Genomic DNA, 27,226 nt, shown 5'->3' with positions numbered 1-27,226 from the left:
CTTGACCATTGTGTTCGAAGAGTTGCAAAGTCACGGGCTACTTGTCAATTCTAAGAAAAGTGAATTCTTCCCGGAAGAGATCCACTTTCTTGGCCACATAGTCTCAAAGGATGGTGCCAGGATGGATCCCGCAAAGATTGAAGCTATTAAGACATGGCCAGACTTGAAGACTATGCACGATGTCAAAAGCTTCTTGGGATTGTGTTCCTACTATAGAAGGTTTATCAAGAATTTTGCAGAGATATCATCACCTCTTCACGCTTTGCAAAAGAAAGAGGTCACTTTCACATGGACCCAAAAAGAGATTTCAGCTTTTTGTCTCTTAAAGGAAACATTGACTTCAAATCAAGTAATTGTTTTGCCAGATCTCAGGAAGTCATTTGTGGTCCAGTGTGACGTGTGTGGCAGTAGCATCAGAGCAGTGCTAATGCAAGATGGACGGGTAGTAGCTTATGAAAGCCGAATTTTGTAAGGGCCAGAGAGGACTATGCAAGTCTATGAGAAAGATCTCTTGGCCGTAATTCATGCAATTGGAAGCACTACTTTTTTTAGGTGCTGATTTTGTTGTCCAGACAGACCACCTTGCGATACTTCTTGACACAGTCAAAGTTATCCATAAAGCATATGCGATGGGCAAACATTCTTTCTATGTTCCAGTTCCAGATTATGCATGTCGAAGGCAAGAAGAATGTTGTGGCTGATGCGTTATCAAGGAAGCCACAAATTTCAACTATGTGAATTCCTTATCATCATGAGTTAGATGACATGAAGGAACAGTATGCTACTGATGAACATTTTGCAAGGATCTTTGAACAGTTGCAAGACGGGCAACATCCTGAGCACTACCTCCTCGAGATGCTTTTATGATGATGCATGGCAGATTTTGTGTCACTAGGCCATTGCAACATAAGGTCATGGAAGAGAGTCATGTCCCACTATATGCAGGGCATCGTGGTATTGATGCGACAGTTAAAGCGGTAGAGACATTCTTCTATTGGCCTACCTTGAGGAGAGATGTGGATGCCTTTGTGCGAGCATGCATAAGTTGCCAAATGGTCAAGTTTGACAGGCAAAAGGCACCAGGGTTGTCACAACCACTGCCAATTCCGGATAAGCCATGGAAAAGCATTGCTATGGACTTTATCTTTGATCTTCCAAGAACTCCAACAGGGAATGATGGTATATGGACCATTATCTGCAGGTTCAGCAAGCAGGCCCATTTTATCCCTGTTAGGAAGAAGATAACATTTGACCAAATGGCACGCTTGTTCATGTACAATGTGTTTAAGTACCATGGTATGCCACAATCGATTGTCAGTGATCGTGATCCTCGCATGACCAGTTTGTTCTGGAGAGGATTGTTTGAGAACATGGGCACTACGCTCAAGTTCTCGTCTTCGTTTCATCCACAAACTGATGGACAGTCAGAGGAGACTAATTCTATTGTCTTAGATCTGCTGAAATTGTCTTAGATTTGCAGAAATGCTATGTGTCAGATAATAAGGGCAAGTGGGAACAGTATTTGCCTATGCTTGAGTATGCGTACAATAACACAGTGCGTTCGTTGACTAGCAAGGCACCTTTTGAGATTGTTGAAGGCGGCAAAACAGTTCCTCCCATTTTGCATACAAAGGACAATATCTTTGAGGCAGATCGATATGTTGAGAACATGGATGATATGTATAAGAAAATTAGAGTGGCCTCGGGCAAAGCAGAAAAAGTTTGTTGATCGTCATTGTCGTGAATTGTTGTTATCACCTAGTGATTGGGTTCTGTTAAGGTTCGAAAAGGCAAGGTTAAAGAAGATGAAGGGCAAGGAACGGCTCTTTCCTAAGCTCAGCATGCGTTACTCTGGGCCTTTTCAAGTGGTTGACAAGATCAGCGATGTGGCTTACAGGCTGAAATTGCCTAACGCATGGAAGATTCATAATGCATTTTCACGTGAGTCTTCTAAGACTTCGTGGGTGATGTGCCAGAAGATATGCCAGATGAGGATCAGCCAGAAGTTGAGGAACTTGATGAGATCCTGATACCTGAGCAAGTTTTGGCACATAAGGACAAAAAGGTTAAGGACAGGTTACAAGACGCTACTTGGTAAAGTTCAAGAACTATCCACCTATGGATGCAAAGTGGATGGAAGAGCATGAGCTGTCAGAGTCACCAAATGTATTGCAGCTTTACCTTGAAGCCTTTGGGTTACGACCTACTTATGCCCCAACCCAACGTGTGCATGATAGGGCTAAGACATCAAATGTACATATGAATTCAGTGTAATAGATGGGAAATGACAAAAGTATGAAGGTCTCATTAAGTCGTCTGTATCTATGTGTTACGACCTTTCTTGCCGATACATGCGATGATAAAAGAGTACTAACAACAAAAGATCATCAGTGGCGTGTATTTATGGTATGCAATCGAGGACGTTTGCGATTTCAAGAGGGGGATATGTCATGAGGACGTGGCAATTGCTAACCTTAGTTGTTGGTTTCTTTCCACTGTTTTTTGTTTTACTTTTAAGACCCTCTTTTTGAAGTTGCAAATGGTCGGACATTGTATGGCCAATGTGAACATTAGTTTCATCCACAGACTAGAATTGGGTCGCACTGGAATTCGTACAGTAAGAGGATGTCTAGGCTCAGTTCAAGATCATGTAGGTCCCTCGGTCGCACTTAGCAAGTTGGTGGATACTAGGAAGTGCACTCAATAAAGGCATAAAGCCTAGGTGGGATCACCAAAGGAAAGTACCCGACAGTTGGGCCACATTGCATTTTTGGATGCGGTCCCAATGGGGATAGATGGTCAGAAGACCAGTGGCAGCCCAACGGAAGCATCTCCTAAAAATGAGGGAACTGCTATTTTGGACCTGAAAATGTGTTCGTGTCATTAGCTCTGGAATGACAAGGGGAACATTTTATTGCTCTGCTGCCAAGTCAACTGACGCGCCGGTTGAGATATTTTTAGCGGGGAAACCCAAACTCGGAAAGTGGGCAAGGTGTCACTCTGTGAGCGAATCTGCCACTCCTGGAGGCTCGGGCGAGCTATTTTCAGCAAGAGGGGGCGCCATTTTCAGCTTTTTGTCACAGGATAAGAGCTATGGAAATGGCCTGTAAACGCACCAAAAGGCACATTTCTGTGCACTTTCCTTATGCAAAAAGAAGTGGCGTTGAATTTATAGCTGGGAGGCTCATTTTCAAGTTTCCTGTCACAAGTTAAGAGCTATGGAGTGCATGCTTTCTACTCTATGTACAATGTGGTGCTCGGACTGATGACCTGCACACTACACACTGCTCTCTCTCCCCCCTACGTGCAGTAATGTGATGCCCCACAAGAAGGCTCTTCATTTGACTCATGTACAGTTGTGTAGTTACATGCGTTTTTGCTAAGGCAAGAGCCTCTCTGAGCATGAACAGGAGTAGCTAACTGCTGCTCCAAAAGCACGCACCGGTGAGGGTGATAACCTCACCATATAGGTGAGGTTTCAGCGCTGGTTATGCGCTGTATTTTGATTGTTTTTCAGCCATACGGACGCCATAACCCTTGGGAAAAGTGCCCCATTGCTAGAGGGCAGTTCGGGGACTGTTTAGGGCTGGAAACAAGGTAAAATCAATAAATACAGTGTGCTGGGCAATCAGAGGGTTTATGTCAATGGAAGCGAGTTCTAGCAGGGGAATTGGTTTCGGGCAAGTTTTGAGGCTATTATGCTGCCGATATTTTGCCGAAACAAGTGGTATCTAGCTGGATTCAGATAAAGAATTCCCAGGACTCTTTTTTGTAATCTACCCTCTTAAAGTAAAAAGAAATACCGAAAGGGGCGCCAATTTTGGGACCTACAGGTTGTCGGTGTCTGCTCGGAGCATTCTAGCTTCCGAGCCGTGTGTGTGCACAAGTGTTAATTCCCATCGCAGGTTACCTTTGCAAAGTTCTCTGTGTGTGCGTGTGTCTTAAGTAAAGAATTTCGGGTGAAAGCCAAAGCCTACCGCCCTTCGGGCCGGTTTCAGGTTGACTAGTCCAGGCTAGTGGAGTAAGCTGATCTAGACTGCTCTGATCAAATTATGCAACAAGCTGAGCTGGTTTGTCTATGGTGCTGCACCCATACAATGTAGTTTAGAGACACTTGAGTGGGCCCCCTCTCGAGCCCAGTGAAGCTGTAATATAGAAGGCATCAACCTTTTATACCTACTCAAAGGCTCAATCAGGTTAGGGACACTTGAGTGATTCCCCCTCAAGAGTCAAGTGAAGTTGTGCCATAGAAGGTGTCAACCTTTTATACCTGTTTGCAGGCTCCCCTTCCCTCTCCCCCCCTCCCCCCTCTCAAAGCCTCCCATTCCACACTCACAGTTGGCAAGGATCGCCCTACAGTTGCCCACTCTCATGCAGGGTGCCTGCGCGGCAATGAGGTCGAAGGACAGCATTGAATTGCTTGAAGCTTGTTTCTCATTGAATCCCGTCACATCCAAGGGTAGCTTGATTTTTTATGTTTTCACAAACAACATTTTGCATTGTTTAACCTCCTTCTGTTCTGCGTCAAAGTCAATAGCCTCCTCTCTCTCTTCCACTTCATTGTAGTCCTTCTCTCGACGTCCTCTTGTTCATCTAGTGGTAGATCTTGTTCCTCCATGATTTCATCGGGGTTTTTCATAAGACTAGCAAATAGTATTTACAGATAGGAAAGAAAGCCAAAGGACTCACGCATAAGCTTGCACTCCTTTTTGTGCATAGGGCACCACAAGGGTCTGTATGACATGGCAACCAATTGTACTTTCTGCACCAACCTCCTTTGGGAAGATGGAGAAGATGAAGGAGAACCTTCAAAAAACAGTGAATTTGTGCAGGTCAAGCTTCAGATGCCACATCCTCAAACGAGGATTCCACGAGTGTTAAAAACAGCAAAAACCTAGTTGTCACTGTAAGAAGAATAAACTGAAGAGCTATAAAAGGGAGGCTTCAATGCCTATTGAAGGATCCTTGGAGACATCCACGAGAAGGGAAGAATTTAAGGTTGAAAACAGTGAATTTGAAGGCAGCACCTAGTGCTCGCGGGACATTCACAAAGGGGCTAGCACAGCAATTGAAAGTGTCACGATTGTGACTATGTTACGGTATTACATCTAGTCCTAGTTACAGTTACGAAAAGTGCCATGCCAAGGAGGACCCCTACAATTGGATGGTCACGACCTTTCGCTCAAGAGACATGCCTCTTCGCCAAAAGTCACACTCCTTCGACGACTGGTCACACCCCTTCGCTCTACAATTGCGACCATTTATCCAATGGTTGCAGCTCTTCGCCAAAAGGATGTGTCTTTACGTCTTAAGTTATGTCACTTCACCATGAGACGTGTCTTTTTATTTGTGTCTCTTCGTCTACTATATAAGGAGCCTATTGTACTCGGTTTAAAAGCATTCATTCAATCAATCAAACATCAATGTTCTCATCTTTTGAGTCTCAGTTTGATGTTAAGAATGAAGTTTTAGTCTTAAATTTAGGATTAGCACCACTAATCCTCACAATGATCATTCAAAGAGGACCAATGTCACAAGAGAGCGACGAGTTTGCTACTGCTCACGCCCCCCCCCCTGCTGCGCGTGCAACTCCCTCACCCTGCTCCCGCCTCCCCCCTCCCCCCTCGCGCTGCGCGCTCCCCTGCCTGCTGCCCTCTTGCGCGTTCCTGCGCTGGTACAGCCAGCCCCCATTTGTCGCCGTTTCAACCTCCCGCCCCCTGGCCTCAGCCCTCATACCCCCGCCCCCCCCCCGCCCCCTTTTCCCATCTGTTTTTCGCTTTTTTCAAGCTTGTGGGCTGTTTTTTCGGCTTGCTGGTATTGGCCTCGCCACCAACGACCCTATCCTCTCAACAGCAGACACAGAATGGCAGCCTCTGCTCCACCTCAAAGGGACTCCACAAAAGCCCCCTCGCCCGACACTGCGGAGCTCACCCTTCGACTTGCTCTTTCGCCAGAAGAGCAAGTGAGCTTGATGACCGAAGTGGAGCGCTTGCACGCCAATTTGGTTATTTGTAAAATCATTGGCACTCGGCCCAGTCGGGGCGAAGTTCGGGATTTACTGCAGGCCCCTCTTCTCTCCGATGTGGGCAAGATTACAGATGTCCAGATCCTCGGGAGAGGGTACTACTAGGTCAAGTTCGAGTCTGCAGACATGGCGACCAAAGTGATCTCGATGAGCCCGCTCGGCATCAGAGCAGCTCGAGCTTACTTCTGACGTTGGCATCACGGTTTCGACCCTACTACAGATGTGCTCAAGGAGGAGGCAGACTTGTCGATTTCGGTTTGCTTTCCAGGCCTGAGGCGAAAGTACCATCCCCTCCTATCCAGGATTGGTTCCATGTTCGGGACAGTTTTGGAGTCTCCACGCACGGCAGCTTCAGTTGTGGCCAAGGCCGCAGGTCTACCTACTGTGCGGGTTCTTGTTCGTGACACACTCCCTCCCCAAGGTGGTACTGCTGCCTAGGGTGAGCGGGGGATGGATTAGACAGAGTGTGGAGTATTCGGGTCTCCCGAACCAGTGTTTCATTTGCAGACAGATGGGCCATATGGCAAAGGCTTGTCCTAGCAGGAGACCTCAACCCACAGCCCATGCGCAGCCGCCCAAGGCTGAGCATGCCAAGCAGCCAGGTACACAGGCTGGTACTTCGACAGAGACTAGTCACCAGCCAGCTGATGGTTGGCAGCAGGTGCCTGGCCGCCGCAGTCAGGGGAGAGCTCACCCCATTGCTCCTGGTGGCCGACCTGCTGCAACTCAGCAGCACTTGGTTCCGACTGGGAACCGTTTCGACCCCCTTCAGCATGACCTGCCTGAGGAGGCCCCGTCCACTTCTGCTCCTCCACCACCGCCTCCTCCTCTCTCGGCCGCTGCCGCCTCGCCTCCCCCGCCCCTCCCCTCTCCTCGATGTGGCCCACAACCTCGTCTCTGGACCCATCCTCCACTCCTCAAACACAGGGTACTGGCCACGCTTCTGCCGCGACGCATTCTCTTGGTAGTGCTTTCGCTACGAGTCGTGTGGCTCGTGAGGAACAGCCCCACTTGACGCCGTCTTTTTTGGTGCTCATTTCTCCCTTTGCAGCGATCCCCAGAAGTTTGACCAGCTTCGACATTCGTAGACGCTGGGATTTCTTCGATTACATCTTCACTTGGTTTCTGGGTGATTCCTCTTCCGACTTGGAGGAGGCCAGCTTTCGAGTCCACGTTCTCTTTCTTGTAGCTAGAGGCAGTGAGGCCCTGGACATAGCGGTGGGTTTCTCCTTTCCGTTGTGTGGTAGGGATACGAAGGAGTGGACCTAGCACACAATCGTGGACTGGCTCCAGACACAAGCTATTGAGTTTTCACATCACACAAGGGACTTAGCAGTGACAGATCTGGTACAGACAGTTTGGCCTCTTGCCAAGTTCAGCATGACACCTAGCACATTGTGGTACACTTGTTTGCTGACACTCAGTGCCCTCCGTGTTATGTTTTTGTGCATGAGGATTCTTGGACAGAGGATGTAGCCCTTCAGGCTGCACGCTCGGCTTGGGCCTAGGCGGGATAGTCACTTCTTGCGCGCTTGTCTAGAGGTCGTTCGGATGCGGATTATTCCCCATCCAAACCGGCCTCAAAGATAGCGAGGTTGGCTGCTGTTGCAGCATCTGTTTTCTCTCACTGACTCCATGAGGATCATCTCATGGAATGTGCAGGGATTAGGAGGGCCCCAGTTTCAGTGACAGAGGGGTCGGCTGCGTCAGGAGCTACAGAGATGCCTTGTGGGTGGTGAGATTGACATTCTTATGCTGTAGAAGCATCATCTTTGTGAGAGCCGCATTTGGCGTTGTGGTCAGATTTTGCGTGGTCACTATGAGACTTTTAGGTCATCTGCTTTTGGAACTGGAGGCATCCAGGGTGAGGTATGTATGAATATTGCGGAGTCACTACAGCATGCCATTGTGGGCACAGAGACTATTGTGCCAGGCAGGGCTCAGTGGATCACTATGCAGGTTCAGGGTTGCCCTGTGAGCTTCCTGAACATATATGCACCCAATGTGGCGAGTGCACGAGTAGAGTTTTGGTCACAGATTGTTGAGTCTCTGCCGCAAGCAGAGTAGTGGTGCATTGGGGGTGACTTCAACATGTTGGAGCACCCTTCTGACAGGATTGGTGGTAGCCACGCTACTGTGCAGGGAGTTGAGCTGGTAGCTTGGGAGAGGTTCTGTATGACTCTGAGGGTTTCGGATGTGTGGCAACACTCTAGCTTTGTGAGGCCCACAGATAGCCTGGCCTTCTCACGTTCGGACCGTAGAGTGGGAGGAGTGAATCTATCGCGGATAGATCGCTTCTACACTAGTGACTTTTTCTGTGACTCAGGTGGGATAGTTGGCATCCTGGCAGGGACTTCCTTCTCGGACCATGCACCAATGATCCTCTCAGTGACAGATAGACAGAGGCGGGGGAGCACGATGCTGCCCACTTTTTGCTTGTAGATTTCGGATGATGGAATCTTGGATGACCACTTTCTCCTCGAGCCAAGCGATCCTCCTACACATGTCATCTCTTTCTTCGGTCCATCTTTGAAGAATAGTGCTCCTCTCCTTCCTCCACTCTTCAACTTCGTTTCTCCATTCTCTCATTTCCTTCTCTATTGCCGACATCCTTTTCCCTATCCGCATGAAAGAGGCTTTGTGGGCGGCCAGCGAGGGATGCGTCTTCTTACACGTGGGGGAAGCCGTTGGCACTTCTTCGATGCTTCCCATGATTGAGAGAGAGAGAGAGAGAGAGAGAGAGAGAGAGAGAGAGAGTCTAAAACAACAAAAAAATATAAGAAACCCTAAAAAACAGCAAGAAATGCTTGTGAAACCTTAAAAAACAGCAAAACACAGCTGTGAAACCCTAAAAACCAGCAAAAAACTGTGAGAGAAATGAAATGAAATGTTATATTAATGTCTTCAAAAGGCCAAAGTGACCTAAAGACCAGAAAGTTACAATGTGGTGGATCTGATACAAAGTCAAAGTAACAAGATGACAAAATGACAAAATAAAATACTATGGAATCCTAAACTGCTAGGTGTGAACTAAGCAGCTAGCTGGGATACCTAGATCACAAGAGATCCAGCATCAATCGTCGCTGGCGGATCTCATCAATCTCCTCCATGGTTAGTAGTCTGATCGGACGTCATGCATGTCCGGTCAAAGTGATCTGAATCCTCTAATGCAGCCTCCGTCGATGCTGTGTAGTCCTCTGCAGTCGTGGGCGTCTAGATCTCCCCAGCTCAGTCGCTCGGTCGATCAGTGTGCCTCTGGTGTGAGGCGACGAGCTCTGCTGTGGTGATAGCTCCTCCGGGTGTCCAGTGGCAGCTCTAAAGAAGTCTGTGATCTGTCTCTGAGACTCGCTAGCCTCTCCTCTCATCAAGCTCTCTCTGTGTGTCTGCGCAGCTCGAGCAAAAACAAACCCAAGCATCTCTGATCCTCGTACCACATATAACTCAGGAGAGTGGTCCAAAGCCCTCTCTAAACAAGCAATGGAAGCGGCCTCGTATCTCGTAGTAGACGGGGCAGTGGCATGTCTAGTGCAACTCTGTCTCAGGCTCGATGTCACACAGGGGGCATGTCCTGGCCTCTGCCAGTACTCCGCTGTATCTCCTAGTCTCGATCCGTAGCTGGTGTGAAGATGTGCGTATCTGGCCGATAGCACATCGTATCCCATGAGACAAGTGGGTGTCTATGTATCTGGGCCTCCTCACAAAACCGTCCTCCGTAAGTTGGAGAAGATGCTCTCTGTAGAAAGCCATCTTCGTGCCCAGCTCCTGCGATGGCTGTATCCATGTCCTCCTGATGTCTAGCTGAGTCAGGTCCTAGCGGATGAGCTTGGTGATCTCGAACTGTGTAAGAGTCAAAGAGGGTGCATCCAGTGATTACTGGAAGGGAGGCAATCTGTCTATACAGAACCCATGCGCCTGAAACCATGATGTCATCTCTCCATACCAGCATGATGTATCTCCCTGCATGGCTAACAGTTGAGAGGACTCAACTGCAAGGGGGACATATCTGTCTCTGGGAAGTTCCCACATGCGGTGTATGAAGGAGACAGATCTAGTGAGCGCCTCAACCACTAGTGGAGCGGCAGCTAGCTCTGCTCGGACAATAGCACGTGGTACTGAAGCCTTAGCTCTAATGAGCCGCGAGATCATAAATACCAGAGGCTTCTCCATGCCCCCCCATCCATCACTGCGGCTTGCCCTCCCGTGATGATCCAATGAAGGTCCTGAAATCTCAGCTCCATAAGGCAATGCAGAAGCCACCAAAGTGTCAAAGAGCCAGAGCTTCGTCCGAGACTCCTGAAATTGAACCTCTGAACAGATCCTTTCCAATCTACCCAATCTAGTCAATCTAGTCTCTGCTGCCCTCCACAATGACAATGCTGGCCCACTAAAAACCACTCCAAGTGTAAGTGTAAGCATTTGTATACTTCATTGTCTTCTGGCTGTATGTGAATGCGGGTGCTGACCTCCTGATCCACTATGTGTGGTATTAAATACCATGACCTTGGTTTTACCAAGGTGGACCGACAAACCACTTTCTTGGGCAAACCTATGAAAAGCATCCAAGTGACGTTGCATCCCCTCCGGAGAGTCGGAGATCAACACAATATCATCATCATATAACAATAGTGGAATCCATGTCCCTGCCAGTTGTGCAGCTCTATCACCATCTCTCTCAATGTAGTCAGAAACCTCATCCACATACATACCAAATAGAGTAGGAGAGAGCGGGCAACCCTGCTTCACCCCAATACTTGAGTGAACCGGTGTTGGATAGACCCTCTAAGGTGCGTACATGCCCCACAACTGACCTGTATAATGCCATGACCCCCCAAATGAGTTGTGTGGGTACTCCCATCTGCTGTAATCTGCGCATCAATCTAGCTCTGGGAACTGTGTCAAATGCTTTGCGGAAATCCACAAAGCTACAATAGATATGTCTCCCATGTGATCTGCCCTCCTCAATAATGGTTGTAAGTGTCAAGATATGGTCAAGAGTAGAAAAACCCCTCCTGAACCCTGCTTGCCCGGCTGCGCGTATCCCCTCCCTCTCTGCCTATCTACTCAGCTGCTGCTCAAGAATAGATGCGTACAACCGTGCCAATGTGTGTCCAATCATGATGGTGCGATAATTCCCAGGCTCCATAGGGTCTCCCGACTTGAAGATAGGTACAATAGTAGATAGGCTCCAAGTATCAGGCAAGCCCTCACACTTTGCATGGTTAAACATAACTGCTAGAAGCTCTGCTAGTAGATCTCTGGCATGCGTGAATGCTCAGTCACTAGGCCATCATGATCATATGCTCTCCCAGTCCGCATCTTGTCAATGGCCTTCCTCACCATCTCAGCGGTGCAAAAAGTACATGTGTGTGGGCATGGCCCGGACCTTTTTAGGTTATTTGCGGGGGGAGTGACGAGGTAGTCGTTGAGTAGCTTCATACCGCAGACTGTTTGTCTCGGGGGAGTGCTCACCGGCGCTGTTTGTTGTGTCTTGTAACATGCATATGTAAGCATTTGTGTTGCATTGTGATGTGCCAATTATTAAAAATTCCTAATTGGATGAGATTGCATGGGTATGTAATTTTAGTGCATCAAGACACCCGTGGAAGATCAGTACGGTCTGGGTGTGATGGCTAATTTTACTACGCCGGAATATCAAGAGTTCCGATCTGGACGAAAGGAGAAGCTAACTCCTTGATCAAAAGAGCCAAAAGGAGAAGCTAACTCCTTGATAAAAAGAGCTGAAAGGACAAGCTAACTCCTTTAACAAAAAGAGCAAACTGATTGTCCCTCGAAATAACCCTCGGAAATTTTTTTGAGCTAACTTGAGTTGTTTTGCAAATATATTGTAATTGCGGACGATTACTCTCTTTCAAGAAGGGGAGATGTCACAAACTGCTGACGTGTCAAATCCTAAAGAATGGAGCCAACTTACAGATGCCGGCTGAGGGGCCTTAAGTGCTTGTAGCTTTGCGTGCAAGTCCTCTTTCTCCTTCTTCCATTGCGCGCCTTCGTTGAGAAACATTTGAAGAAGGTTGGCCTTCTCTTTCCACCATCCCTCCGTATCTGCTTTCCATTCTTTTATCTCCCTTTCCATTTGTGTTAATGTTACGCTATAATGAAAAGCTGACCTGGCATAGGTGAGCGACAGCGAGCAAGGTTCCAACAGCGCAACAAGGCAGTTGCGAGCAGGTTACATGAGAGAGATTACGTGAGAGAGAGAGAGAGAGAGAGTCCAAGAGATCTATACAACCAGCTCTTCAATCCTTTAAATAGGTTTATGTGTATATGTGTGTTCAAATATGGCAGATAACACATCTTCTATTTCTAATTGAGCTTGTAATGGGCTGTTTTAGAGAAGTGGCCAGTTACTTGATTGTAGATAACCGTGCGGAAAAGAACGTGTAGTTGGGAGAAGTCGTACGGAAAGCAATCTCCTTTTCGGTGGCCAGTTACTTGATTGTAGGTAAGCACGCGTGTGGTCACCTTGGCTGAAATTGGCAGCTTAAGAGTCACCAAGTTCCTACTATGCATATAGGACCACTTTGTAAGATCATATGGTACCTGCCATGCATGAAGTGCCACCTACCATGCATGGCTAATCCAAAGTGTCCACCTGATTTGCATAAGCCACCACCTGCCTTGCATGTATCATGCATGTGGTGTCCAAGTGTCCACCTGCCTTGAATAAGCCACCACCTACCATGCATGAACTCCAGTTAACTTGCATGGACCACCACCTGCCATGCATGAACTCCAGTTGGCTTGCACAGACCAGAGACCACCACATGCCATGCATGGACCACCAAGTCTCCTCCTTTCCTATACGCATTGCCAAATTGGCGTCCCCCTGCATGCTTTTCCAGATAAGGTCTATCTGCTCAAGCCCTTCTCTCTTCAAGGTGCACTGCAAAAATTCAGCAGCCATGACCAAAGGATCAGCCGCATACATGGCAATCGCCCAAATCGGTGACAAGCTTCGACAAAGTAGAGCTGGGGTCAGCACGAAGCCTTCATACATCAGTGGCGGCCAGGGCCTTTCTTCACAGTGATCCAGGGCACATTCAGCAGCACTATCAGCACCTGTGTGGCTTTTCACTCCTCCCATTTTTTGATCTAGCTGTTGCCCACTTGTTTAGTCATTACAAGAGAGTCTCCCTTTTTCTCTTGCATCATACACCCTCTTGGTAGCAGAGCTGAAACCCTATGTGCAGTTTCAAAAAACTAATAGAAGGATGTTTTTCGTTGCGAAAAAAAAAAAACAAATGTTACACATATAAACCAAAATCTGGGAAACTCCATTTGGGAGAGAAGCAAAACTTGATAAAATGTTTCTGCCTTTTTAGGAATTATGAGAGCTTTCCAATGAAAGGGCGGATGGCTTCATCGCCAACTATGATAACTAAACAAGGTACATTGCAAGTGAGAACCTAAAGAGGTTCAATACAGTAAGTTCGATTGCCAAAATAAAATCTTTAAAAGGAATACCTCATTGAAATTTGGCAGTGTAGCTGACAAGCCAATGATGCGTATCATACTTTGTGTCGACTCTACCTATCATCTTACAAGCTTGTCATTATTTTTATTCAAGAACGTGAAACATTTCATGTAGTTCGGACATTTGAATACCTGTCGCAGAGTCCGTGCTACAAGAGCCTCAATCACAGGACCTCGATCATCATTTAAGAGATGAACCTCGTCAATAATCAAAAGCTTCACAAGTTCAGCTAATGCCATGTCACTGCTCTTGCGAGTAATTACATCCCACTTCTCAGGAGTTGTGATAATCATCTAAAATAGATTGTTTTAAATGTTAGTAACTAAAAGATCTTACGAACTATCTGAAGCCAATCATCAATAATAAAGCCATGCTTGAATCTCAATAATTTTGGCTATTCGCTTATGTCTGATGTAGCCATATAGCATATGCTGAAAAATCTAAAACTGTCAAGAGATGCATTGTACTACTTTCATCAGTATACCTCTCTTTGTTCAGAAAAAAGAAAAAAGAAAAATCATACTTGAGTCTCCTCGAGCTCTCTCTTCGTGAGCTGCATGTCTCCAGTTAACTCACGGACAACAACGTTAAGAGGACTAAGCCGATGACCGAATGCACGAGTCATCTCTCCAGCCAGGGCCTGAAAACAGATAATACATTTAACAACTGCCCTAATGAGTGTTTAATTGATTAGAAACAGTCGCCCTTCAATACCTTCATGGGAGCAACATAAACGATTTTGAATTCTCCTTTCTGTAAGATCCCATATTTTAAATGCTGTCCAATCTGTAGAACCCAAAATATAGCAGTTATTTCTTGTTCTAGGTGTGCTGAGGGACATTTGTATACCTTTCACATGATATGACCTACCTTTTCACAACCTGTACAAACAGCACTCTAAATTTGTAAGGGCATTGATAATAACTCAGCTAACATGCTTCAAAAATACCATTATTGCTTGCTGCCAGAGCTTCTCATTTAGACTTGCTCTTCCATATCCAGAGCCCTCTACCCCTCCAAATTCCTTTCGCAACTACCCTCCACAAACTTCCTGTGTTGGAAAGTGTGTCATCACCAAATCGAATGCACTGTATGCTTTTGTATTGGCCTCTCAGCTGCTGCGGGTGTTGTAGCCTATCATATGAGGTCAGTTTTGGGCGTCCCTCCTTTTCACATTGCGATCTAGATTAAAAATTGGGCTACTACACCAGTAGCACTCCTCAGTTTGGTATTTGATACGAACATTATCATTTATGTCAACACTCCTGAGTTTCTATCCATTGCTGGCATTTCCTACATTTTAGACAGACCGCAACCCAGTCTTCAGCGCCCCCCGCCCCCCCAACCCACCTTTCCTGGGGGTAGTTTCGCAGCAAGGGACACACCTGTGTCCCCACAAGGTCGAACACTGTGAAGAAGCACTTTGGTACAGCCCTCTCAATGGGCAACCCGTATGTCTCACCACGCCAGTATCTAAGAAAATTTCATGGGAGATATAACTGATGCGAGAGCTGCAAAAGATTCAAGGACAACTAGCAGCTGTCAAACAGGAGCTAGGAATAAGAGAACGTATAGCAACCGAGCTCCAAACCAAACTACAGAAATTGGAGGGAAAGCATGAGATTCAAGAAGATACCAAAGCCAGTATGTCTCACCACGCCAGTATCTAAGCAAATTCCATGGGAGATATAACTGATGCAAGAGCTGCAAAAGATTCAAGGACAACTAGCAGCTGTCAAACAGGAGCTAGGAATAAGAGAACGTATAGCAACAGAGCTCCAAACCAAACTACAGAAATTAGAGGGAAAGCGTGAGATTCAAGAAAATACCAAAGCAAATGAAGAAGAAACAGCCCCAACACCTAAATCTAACAAACTCAGCTCTTGTGAGGTTCTATCAGTCAATAAAGAGAAAGAAAAGCTTGATATCTGGTAAAATACATTGCCCTGGGCACACTTCCCCTTGATTGGAAAGGGAATACGCAGTCGGGGGGCTTCCCTTGATTGGAAAAGGGAATACATTTTTTTGATAGATACGACAGGATCAAGGTCATTGCTTTTGTGAATTGAGAGGATCAGGTCACCAATGAGGTAAGGGCATACAAGCAACGATCGGATACTTCATTGTGAAAGAAAAGATAGAAGTCATGCCACAGACAAAGGTCTTTCACGGGCCGTCAAGATGGATAGGAGCTGAGCTCACTCCATGTCAACTCGAAAAGAAGCTATCAGAATTGATTAAAGTTAGAGAAGTAAGAAGATTGGGAAGTGGGAGTTTACAGAGGAGGAAAAGCCATTATCAGCGAATTCCTCGCTACACCCCCCAAAGAAAAGAGTGATTACTCCTTTATGGCATATAGCTTTTTGTAACTCATGGCTCATACTACTCGAGAGCCTTCGAATTAGAGCCGGCTTCTTTTTAATGTGCCATGTATGGCACACCCAGAGTGAAAGTAGAACGAACGAACGTATCCAATTTGTCCTGTTGATCGACTTCAGCCTCAAAAGGATCCTAATATAATCTTCTTTCTTCTTCCTTTCCACATTGCACTATTATCATGTTTTCCTTCCATTGGTAGCCCCACCCTTTCTCTGCCTATTTTACAGCCAGCATCTGCATATTTTGGTTGCACTATATCAAAGCGTCCACACTGTGAACGGGAATATCTCCTTGGCTACCAAGAATAGATACTACTGATGCATCAAATCGGATGGGTGATTAAAGCATCAAGGAGTACTCAACCATGTAGAGCAGACATCTCTGATGTGTCATAAGGTGGGTGACATGGAGCATCGCTAAGGAGTTGTTCCATAATTTCGGGGAGGGGGGGGGCGGGGGGAGAAATGAAATGAAATGAAATGTTATATTAACATCTTCAAAAGGCCAAAATGACCTATGAGACCAGAAAGTTACAATGCGGTGTATCTGATACAAGGTCAGATTAACAAAATAAATTAAACTAGGATAACAAAATATAAATATAAATACTGCAGGATCCTAAACTAAGCAGTACAACGTGAAGACAATATGGGAGGTGAGTAGAGATCCATCTTCATCTGCACTCTGGACGACGAAAGAGTATGGCTTGAATCTTTTTCCATAGCCTACTTCGAAATTGTGTAGCTCCTCTCCTCCCTCGGGGTCGTCTAGATCTCCCTAGCTCCAAAGCTCGGTCTATGAGAATGCCAGTACTGCGGGTAGACCTCTCCACCGTCGCTGGTTACACCTCTGTCTGTTCTTTTGGGTGTATAGTATCTAGTGAAAAGAAATATGTGATCTGTCTCTGGGGATGTCTCTCTTCACCTCTCCTCAATAAGGTTTCTCTATGCTTGTGTAACTCAAGTAGATAAAGCCCAAGACATCTTTGATCCTCATAACTCATGACCCTAGATAGAGGCCCAAAACCTTCTCTGAATAGACAGTGAAAACTACCTCGTATCTCAAGTACACTGTGCAATGACATATGTAATGTACTTTTGTCTCTGGTTCTAGATGGCATAAGCGGCATATTCTGTTATTTGCTGGTGTCCCTCTGAATCTGCCAGTCTCAATCTCGAGCTGATGTGAGGACGTGCGTATCTGGCCAATGGCACAACGCAAACCATGCGAAAGATGCGTGTCCATATAGCTAGGTCGAATTACAAACCCATCCCCCGTGAGGTGGAGAAGATGCTCTCTATAGAAAGCCATCTTTGTGCCCAACTCTTGTAACGGCTCTATCCATGTCCTCCTCGTGTCCAACTGGATCAAATCCTGTCGGATGAGTCTATTAATCTCTACCCGTGTCAGAGACCTCAAGGGTGCCTGAAGAGAGTATTGAAAAGGAGGCAACCTGTCCATGGTGAAACCATGTGTCTGAAACCATGATGTCATCTGAGCATACCAGCATGATGTATCCCCGTTAAGAGCTAATTGTCTGGAGGACTCTAGAGCCACCCTGGCATATCTGTCTCTGGTAGTATCCCACAGACTGTGTACAAAGGAGACTGATCTTGTGAGCGCCTCAATCTCCATAGGGGGGGCAGCTATTTCTGCTCGAATGATATCCTGCGGTACAGAAACCTTGGCTCTAATAAGCCGAGAGATCATAGATACCAGGGGCTTCTCCATACGCCTCCACCCATCCTAGCCTATAGAAGGTCCCCAAACTTGGACCCCATATAACATAGTAGAGGCAACCAAGGTATCAAAGAGCCATAACTTTGTCCTAGGTTCCTGGAACTGAACCTGTGAACACATCCTCTCCATTCCTCCCAGAGCCGCACCAGCTCTAGTTAGTCTAGTCTCTGCTGCTCTTCTCAAGGAAAATCTCGGCCCAGTAAAGACTACCCCCAGGTAAGTGCATGCATCAGTATACTCCACAATCTCCTCACCATATTTGAAAGTGGGTATTGATCTCCTGACCCATTGCGGTGTGGTGTTAAACACCATAACCTTGGTTTTACCTAGGTTTACACACAATCCACTATCCTCTGGAAAATTGCATATTGCATCCAATTGTCGTTGCATACCTTCTGGTGAGTCAGATATCAGCACAATAGCATCAGCATATAGCAACAATGGGATCCACATCCCTGCCAGCTGTGCACCTCTGTCACCCTCTCTATCGATGTAATCAGACACCTCATCGACATACATACCAAATAGAGTAGGAGACAATGGGCAGCCGTGTTTCACTCCAATAGTAGAGTGAACTAAATCAGATACCCCTTCCGGAGTGCGTACATGTCCCACCACTGATCTGTACAAAGCCATAATCCCCCAAATCACCTCTATGGGCACCCCCATCTCCTGCAGTCTGCGCATCAATCGAGCTCTTGGTACCATGTCATATGCTTTATGAAAGTCCACAAAGCTACAATATATTCGTCTCCCATGTGCTCTGCCCTCCTCAATGATGGCCCTGAGTGTCAGAATATGATCAAGCGTGGAGAAACCCCTCCTGAAGCCGGCTTGACCCTTTGCTCGTACACCCTCGCCCTCTGCCCAATTACTCAAGTGTTGCTCGAGAAAAGATGCATACAACCGTGCCAATGTGTGTCCAACCATGATATTGCGGTAGTTCCCAGGCTTTGTAGGGTCACCAGCCTTGAAGATGGACACAATATTAGACAATCTCCAAGTCTCGGGTAATCCCTCACACATGGCACGATTGAACAACACTGCGAGAACCCCATCAGCATATCCCTGGCATGTATAAAGTGCTCCGATACTAGACCGTCATGATCATATGCCTTCCCGGTCTTCATTCTGTCGATGGCCCTTTGTACCATCTCAGGTGTGAAGAAAGTGCTCGTAGCAGGGCAAGGCTTGGTAGGGTCAGGAACGGGTTCCTGTCCAGGAACCGTATATAATGATGTCGCATATTGGCCCCACACCTCAGGTGAAGTAATCACTGGGGGAGGGGAGTGCTCATGGAAGAGACGCCATGCGTCTCCTGAGTCCCTACTCAAGAACATCTGATACAAGTCTCGCTCCATTTGGGCTAGGTAAGCTCGCTTCTTCCGTCGCACAAGGCGTCGGAAAGCAATCCGAGACTGTCTGTAAGTGATGACTCCTAAAAGAAGATCCCTCTGAAGCTGGTCTCTCATCTCTCTGCACTCTTCATCATACCAACTATTCTGGGGCATGCTCCCAGAATGTCGTCTCTTGCCCGGCTGAGTGTGTGGGTATGCCACTGATGCAGCCCCGTGCAATGTCTCAATCAGTAGCGTGGTGCACTCCTCCACTGAGAGACCTGTACCATTTGTGCTAGCTGTGCCTTTCAATAGACGGTCCTAGATCTCCTCTGAATAAACGAAATCACTCTCTGGAGTGAATGTATAGCGGGTGTGTGACCTGCCTCTTGATGTTTGGGTTGTACTATACTGAAATTTAACGGATAGTGTCAAGAGAGCATGGTCTACTGCTATGCCCACTCGCCTGGCTCCCACTGTGAAATCCTGAATGCAGGGGATAAAACCCGGTTGTGTCATAACATAATCCACTGTACTAGCCCCATGTCTATGAGGAAAGCATGTGAAACCGGCTGCTCCAAGAAATCGTTGTAAGCCATTAAGTATGGCTAATCCATGTGTAGACGTCATTTCCATGAGGTATCTCCCATACTCCGTTTGCTCTCTGTCATCTGAGCATCTGTCAAGCCCCAACTCACCCACATTCAGCTCTCTAAGCATCTCATCTGAAGTGTCGTAGAAGACTGTCTGCGAGTTGCCCGTCCGGGCATTGAAGTTCCCTAGGAGAATGATATCACCATCCCTAGAAAACTCCCAAATGTCATCATCTAGGATAGAGAAAGGCGCCTGCCCTCTGGATGTGGCATACATTGATGTACTGGGAGGAAAGTAACATATGGCAATATATAGTAATCGACCTGTGTCAGGTCTCAATCTCACCCACATATATCTAGCCTGATCATCTCTTCATACAATATGCAGTAGTGGTTGTAGTTCCTCTGTGAATAGCACTGCTACTCCTCCTGAACCTCTACTCCCGTGCTCAGATCTCGCATTTGTCCTGTGAGCTGTTTCCCATCTGTATCCCACCACATGTGGCATTACCTATCCAGGGGCCTGATGAGTCTCTGAGAAGAACACAATATCCTTGTCTTTGAAACTCTCCTCAAATGCGCCCACGTCCAACCTCATAGACCCATTACAGTTCCAGGTAGCCATCTTCAGTGTGGTCCCATAGGTCTCGCACCGTCATGCAGTACGCCGCTCTAAAATCACCACCTGTCCATCTCTGTAGAAGGCTATCTTTCCCTTCTCCCTTGCCGCTGTAATCTCTGGCATTACCTCTCTCATATGTGCGAGTTGTGAGAGAGTGAAGTCATCACCGAGGAAAATACCTGTCTTTTTGAGAGGAGGCCTCTTTCTCAAGAATTCCTTCTTCTCTTCCAATGAGGCGAAGCGTAGTATGAGAGCTCTCCCCTTGGAAGACTCTCCCGTGCCATCAATTTTCTTACCTACCCTCCATGCCTTTGTGTGCAAAGGCTTTTCCATCCCCATCATGGATGTAAGGCTTGTGACCTCTTTCTCCACATTGTTTATGTCTTTGAGACCAGTCACTCTCACATGCGAGAGAGAGAGAGAGAGAGAGAGAGAGAGAGAGAGAGAGAGAGAGAGAGAGAGAGAGACTTAAGTGATGGGAATTCCCCGTGTGAGGAGTTCGCACCTGGAGATTGCTTTCCTTACCAAAAGCAACAAGCAATGTTCTTTTCTATGATTCAAGGGGTTTGCTACTATGTTTGTGTTCTTGCAGGCTTCAACCTTTGCAGGAGGGATTCAAAGATTGGAATCCAAGTCGGTTCGAAGAGGAGGTTTGCTTTGAAATCAAGCCGAAGCATCTACCAGTTGAGAGCCCCCGCTCAGAATTTCCTCGAGTTTGAGATTCAAAGCAAAGCATGGAAACTAGACCTTCTTCAAGTCCCCAATACTATGCTGATCTTATTCTATCTATGTAACAAACTTGGACACCCCAAGTCTAGATTCTGTCGCGACACAAAAGAGATTCACTTCAAAATACTTCACAATTCAACAGTCGACACGGCCCGGTGTGAGAGATTGGCCCCAAAAACTGGCGCCCCTTTCTGTATATCTTTATATTAATCTTTGAGCAAAAGTACAACTCCCGCGCATGCTCGCTCTCAGACTCTGCGTCCAGATGCTCTGAGAAGTGAGACCCCCTTAAGTTTATTTATTCTTACAAGGGATGCCAAAAGCAGAGCCCCAAAGGCATGTAAACTCAAAAGCAACAGAGGCCAGGACATGTCCCTATGTCCATGGAGCCGGAGATAGAGCTGCACTACACATGCCACTGCCCAGTTTACTATGAGATACAAGGCCCAGTTTACTGCCCAATCAGGGAGTGCTTTGGACCACGTTCTAGAGTCATGGGGTGACAGGATTAGAGATGTCTGGGACTATTTTTGCTCGAGTTGCGCAGACACAAAGAGAGCCTGATGAGAGGAGAGGCTAGCCAGTCTCAAAGACGAATCACTGACTTCTTTAGAGCGAACACTAGGCGGAAGGAGGACCAGCCACCACAACAAAGCTCACACTCTCCTTCGCATGATCGAGCTTGGGAGATTCAGACACCCACGACTACGGAGGACTACACAACACCGCCGGAGACTACAACAGAGGATTCGGGTCACTTTGGCCCGACATGCACGCCGCCCGATCAGACAACTGACCATGCAGGAGATTAATGAGATCCATCCACGACCAATGATGGGTCTCCTGTGATTTACCTCTTTTGAGGATTGTACACCCTACTCATCTTGTCCCACACACATACCCACATTGTGTCATATTAGCCCTCATTCACTACTCGGTACTCAAACATTGTATCAGAATCACCACATTGGAACTTTTTCGTCTCATAGGTCATTTTGGCCTTTAGAAGACGTTGATATAACATTTCATTTCATTTCATCTCTCTCTCTCTCTCTCTCTCTCTCTCTCTCTCTCTCTCTCTCTCTCTCTCTCTCTCTCTCTCTCGGGTAGTCTTTACTGGGCCGAGATTTTCCTTGAGAAGAGCAGCAGAGACTAGACTAACTAGAGCTAGTGCGGCTCTGGGAGCAATGGAGAGGATGTGTTCAAAGGTTCAGTTCCAGGAACCTAGGACAAAGTTATGGCTCTTTGATACCTTGGTTGCCTCTACTATGTTATATGGGGTGCAGGTTTGGGGACCTTCTATAGGCCACGATGGGTGGAGGCATATGGAGAAGCCCCCAGTATCTATGATCTCTCGACTGATTAGAGCCAAGGTTTCTGTACCGCACGATATCATTCGAGCGGAAATAGTTGCCCCCCCTATGGAGATTGAGGCGCTCACAAGATCAGTCTCCTTTGTACACAGTCTGTGGGATACTACCAGAGATAGATATGCCAGGGTGTCTCTAGAGTCCTCCAGACAATTAGCTCTTAACGGGGATACATCATGCTGGTATGCTCAGATGACATCATGGTTTCAGACACATGGTTTCACCATGGACAGGTTGCCTCCTTTTCAATACTCTCTTCAGGCACCCTTGAGGTCTCTGACACAGGTAGAGATTAATAGACTCATCCGACAGGATTTGATCCAGTTGGACACGAGGAGGACATGGATAGAGCCGTTACAAGAGTTGGGCACAAAGATGGCTTTCTATAGAGAGCATCTTCTCCACCTCACGAGGGATGGGTTTGTAATTCGACCTAGCTATATGGACACGCATCTTTCGCATGGTTTGCGTTGTGCCATTGGCTAGATACGCACGTCCTCACATCAGCTCGAGATTGAGACTGGCAGATTCAGAGGGACACCAGCAAATAACAGAATATGCCGCTTATGCCATCTAGAGCCAGAGAAAAAAAGTACATTACATATGTCATTGCACAGTGTACTATGAGATACGAGGCCATTTTCACTGTCTATTCAGAGAAGGTTTTGGGCCTCTATCTAGGGTCATGAGTTATGAGGATCAAAGATGTCTTGGGCTTTATCTACTTGAGTTACACAAGCATAGAGAAACCTTACTGAAGAGAGGTGAAGAGAGACATCCCCAGAGACAGATCACAGATTTCTTTACACTAGATATTGTACACCCAGAAGAACAGACAGAGGAGCAACCAGCGACGGTGGAGAGGTCTACCCGCACTACTGGCATTCTCATAGACCGAGCATTGGAGCTAGGGAGATCTAGACGACCCCGAGGGAGGAGAGGAGCTACACAATTTCGAAGGAGGCTATGGCAAAAGATTCAAGCCATACTCTTTCGTCGTCCAGAGTGCAGATGAAGATGGATCTCTACTCCCCTCCCATATTGTCTTCACATTGTACTGCTTAGTTTAGGATCCCGCAGTATTTATATTTTGTTATCCTAGTTTAATTTATTTTGTTAATCTGACTTTGTATCAGATACACCGCATTGTAACTTTCTGGTATCATAGGTCACTTTGGCCTTTTGAAGACGTTAATATAACATTTCATTTCATTTCTCTCTCTCTCTCTCTCTCTCTCTCTCTCTCTCTCTCTCTCTCTCTCTCTCTCTCTCTCTCTCTCTCTCTCTCTCTCTCTCTCTCTCTCTCACACACACACACACACACACACACCAGCTTGAGATTGAGGCAGGCAGAGCGGCATGGGTCATTAGAGCAGAGAGGATCTGCAGACTATGTCAGGAGGAGGTTGAGAGCGAGGAGCATTACGTATGCACGTGCATAGCATACAATGACATCAAAGACAGATACACTTCCTTGTTCAGTGGACACCCCACACTACGCCAGATCATGGAGTCTACAGACTAGAGCCGATTTGGCCAGTTCGTGACGGAGATACAACGTCATAGGGAGATGCTACTACAGGAGCCTATTACAGGGAGGGAGAGACAGCAGCTCCAACTCACTGACTTCTTTCAAAGATCTACTACAGTGCATATGCCGACACAGGAGGGGGTTACCCTTCAGCGAGCTGAGGACCTCCGAGCCCAGACGGAGACCGAGAGCATCTGGTTACCAGACACCTGTACTACATGAGAGGGAGATTACAGAGATTCGGGCTCGTCATCAGTGCCGTATCCAGGAGCAGATCACTCATTTACATCTACATCCGGAGATCATGCTACAGGGGATTTTTACTTCCGCCATCGCCTATGTATCACATATTACATCCTCATTATGGGACTGGCTAGTTTGCATTGCATTCTTGTACACCCCAACGCATATAGTTCACATACCCTTAGTGTTAGCGCTCCATCTCCCACCCCACTCCACTCATCACTCCTATCCTACTAGTTCAGTCCTATTTTATTTTATTTCATGTTATATTTTGTCCTTTTTCTGGTCACCCAGAGGGCATTGACAGTTGTACATAGATTTTGTCTCATAGGTCGAGTTCGGCCTCTAGTAGACGTTAATAAAGCGCTCTCTCTCTCTCTCTCTCTCTCTCTCTCTCTCTCTCTCTCTCTCTCTCTCTCTCTCTCTCTCTCTCACAGCCGTTTTTTGACCTAGTAAACAACAGTTCACTCTTTTGACCATAACTTGCTCATCCGAACTCCGATTTAGGTGATCTATAGCCTCAATCGAAGAGCACGAAGCCCTCTACGCATTGATGTAAAGACAGAATTTTTCTGTGTAATGGAAGGCTTTGCTGTAATAGCATCTCAGAACTGAAAAAACTGTCAAAACTTTGCGTTTTTTTTGCCGACTTGAAGGCAATGTCAGACAAAACTTGCAAGGGTGGAAAAGCCACACTCGCCATGGAGAATGATACAAAATCTCCAAGGAATTTGGATGCTAATCCAACCACATCGTCTACAACAACGGAAGCAATGATCATGGCTTACTTGATCTCGTTACAAGAAACCGTCAACAAGCAAGGTGAAGAGTTACGCGCACTTGCAATGGAGAATGGTACTTTAAGAGTTCTCGTTGTGGAGAATGAGCACCTCAAGAAGGTTCTTGAAATGCAAACAACACGCTTGATGCATCTTGAGAATGAAGTTCAAGAATGTAAACGCTCTCTTGTTGACATGAATGTAGTGAAAGAGCGCTTGAGCAAAGTTGAGAGTGATCATGTATTGAAAGAGGAAACGATAGATACAATACGACATGATGTACGTGAGATGAGAAATGCATCCAAATCATGGGCTGATATATGTAAGGATAATGTGGTTTCTACATCTCCTATCACGCAAGCCGTTGTCCAAGCAAAGAATGTAGAGAATGTGGACACTCAAGAATTGCAAGAACGACAAAAACGCTCAAAGAACATCGTCATTCGTGGAATCAAGGAGGAAAGCATGGAAACACCCCAATCTCTTGCGGTTGCTATTGAAGAGTTTTTTGCTACACACTTTGGCATGTCAGGAATCATGGCTTATGGTGCACATCGAGTTGGAAACAAGGAGTCCCTCGCTCGGGAGAAAGACCTATTGTATGTACCATGGCTGATGAGGTAAAGAGAAAGATCATCCTTGACAATGGTTGGATCTACCTCAAAGGAACGGGTTGTAATGTATATGAGGATCGCACTCTTATGCAACAAAATGTACGTCGCAAAGCATACGAGGAAAGAAGCAAGAAGGTTAAGGTATCATCTCAAGAAGAAAAGGCACTTGAGGAGGATGCAAGTCCACCCAACAAATAGGGACACATGATCTATGAGACCAACTCACGCTTGCGAATAAGCTTTTGGAATTGTAACGGGTATCCATGGAATGCGGGAATTGGCATTGATGAGCTTACCAATGACTCCGATGTGATACTTCTTGTCGAAACATGGGAGCATGATGCGCAACGAATTCTTGGATTTGACAAATACGATGTGCAGTCTTTGATGTGGGCCAAAAATGCAAAGCAACGAAGAGGCCAAGGAGGCGTAGCATGTATGACCAAAAAGGGTTTGAAAGATGTTTCCATTGTCAAAGAAGATAAGTATAAACGCTACTTATGGCTGAAAATCAGCCCACCAAATGGTCAAGTCATGTTTGTGGCCGGTTGCTACATTCCTCACTATGACTCCAACTTTTATGCTCGCTTGAATATGGATAGAGATCAGCCCTTTGTTGAACTAGAGGAAGACATTGCTCATTACAAGGATCAAGGTGAAGTCATTGTTTTTGGAGACATGAATGCTCGCACAAATATGTTACAACACGACACACAACAAGTCGACATGCCGCATGTATCAAGAAGAGTGGATGACTCATACATGCATAATCACTATGGAAAGTCACTTCTACATATGTGCAATAGTACCGAAATGCTCATTGCAAATGGTGTATCTCTATGGCAAGGCACCAATGACTTTACATGTAGAAAGCACAATGGTGCTAGCGTGATGGACTATATGTTGTTCTCAGAAGCCACTCTAGAATGCATACAAAGCTTTACACTTGGTGAATGGAATCCGGAATCGGATCATAGGATGTTATGTATTGACCTCAAGTGTGGTAAACGGCCCGAGCATGTAGCCTCCAATCATGATGTGAATCATTTGTACCTACATCTAGACTTCAAACGAGCACTTATATATGATGATATGGTGGACCAAATGTTAAGCATGATAGAGCATCAAGGGAGCCCAACATTAGAATGCAAGTGGAATGTTTTCAAAGAAGTAATTTTCTCTTGTGCGAAGGAATGCTTTTCGGCGAAACACATGTCTTGCAAAAGGTCTAAGAAGGGTAGCACCAAGAAGAAATGGTTTGACACGGAATGTAGTCAAGCCCGAAAACACTTGCTAAGATTGGATGCAATCAAAGACAAGGAAGTTTACTTGGAATGTTCACACACATACAAAGCACTTGTTCAAAAGAAGAGGAGAAGGTGGAAAGTCGAAAAACAACTTCTTTTAGCACAAGAGAAAGCACATGCATGTGGCAAGTTTTGGCAAAATCTAAAAGGCAAGCGCGTTGAGAGCTTTGGTGACTTGACTCTTGAGGATATGTATATGCATTGTAAGAACCTCTATGAGCAACCCAATGTTGATAAGATGGAGGGTTGTAGCTCCCTTCCATTTATGTCTCCCTTCTTTACCATTGAAGTTGTATGCCGTGCGCTTGAGAAACTTGCTACTCGCAAGGGAGGTGACCTTCAAGGTGTCAAGGCTGAAATGATTAAATGGACAAGCAAGAAAACACGATATTGGATATGCGATATGTTTAACCTTGCACTTCAGTATGGCATGCCTCATGATTGGAGTGCAAATTGGATCAA

The 27,226-nt window shown here is 46.3% G+C and overlaps 1 protein-coding gene and 1 pseudogene across 3 annotated transcripts in view; both read right to left on the bottom strand.

Annotated features, from left to right (window-relative positions):
• LOC147459892 (U5 small nuclear ribonucleoprotein helicase) overlaps positions 1–27,226 on the bottom strand; it is a 253,188-nt gene that overhangs the window by 117,948 nt on the left and 108,014 nt on the right. The window contains exons 10-13 of one of the 3 annotated variants that reach the window (XM_086511073.1): positions 14,235–14,306; positions 14,044–14,160; positions 13,652–13,813; positions 13,511–13,576 (exon numbers count right to left, since the gene is read on the bottom strand). In XM_086511073.1, coding sequence (XP_086367199.1) covers positions 13,511–13,576; positions 13,652–13,813; positions 14,044–14,160; positions 14,235–14,306 — 417 coding nt within the window. The remainder of the gene's footprint in view (positions 1–13,510; positions 13,577–13,651; positions 13,814–14,043; positions 14,161–14,234; positions 14,307–27,226) is intronic. The other 2 variants (XM_086511074.1, XM_086511075.1) reach the window with 2 other exon arrangements.
• Positions 15,187–19,846, bottom strand: LOC147459895 (uncharacterized; annotated as a pseudogene).

The sequence above is a fragment of the Adiantum capillus-veneris genome, chromosome 4 (genome assembly GCF_014529385.1).
Source record: "Adiantum capillus-veneris isolate H3 chromosome 4, ASM1452938v2, whole genome shotgun sequence".
Classification (NCBI taxonomy): Eukaryota; Viridiplantae; Streptophyta; class Polypodiopsida; order Polypodiales; family Pteridaceae; genus Adiantum; species Adiantum capillus-veneris.
The sequence above is the reverse complement of the archived record's forward strand: the minus strand, read 5'-3'. Positions and strand labels throughout refer to the sequence as shown.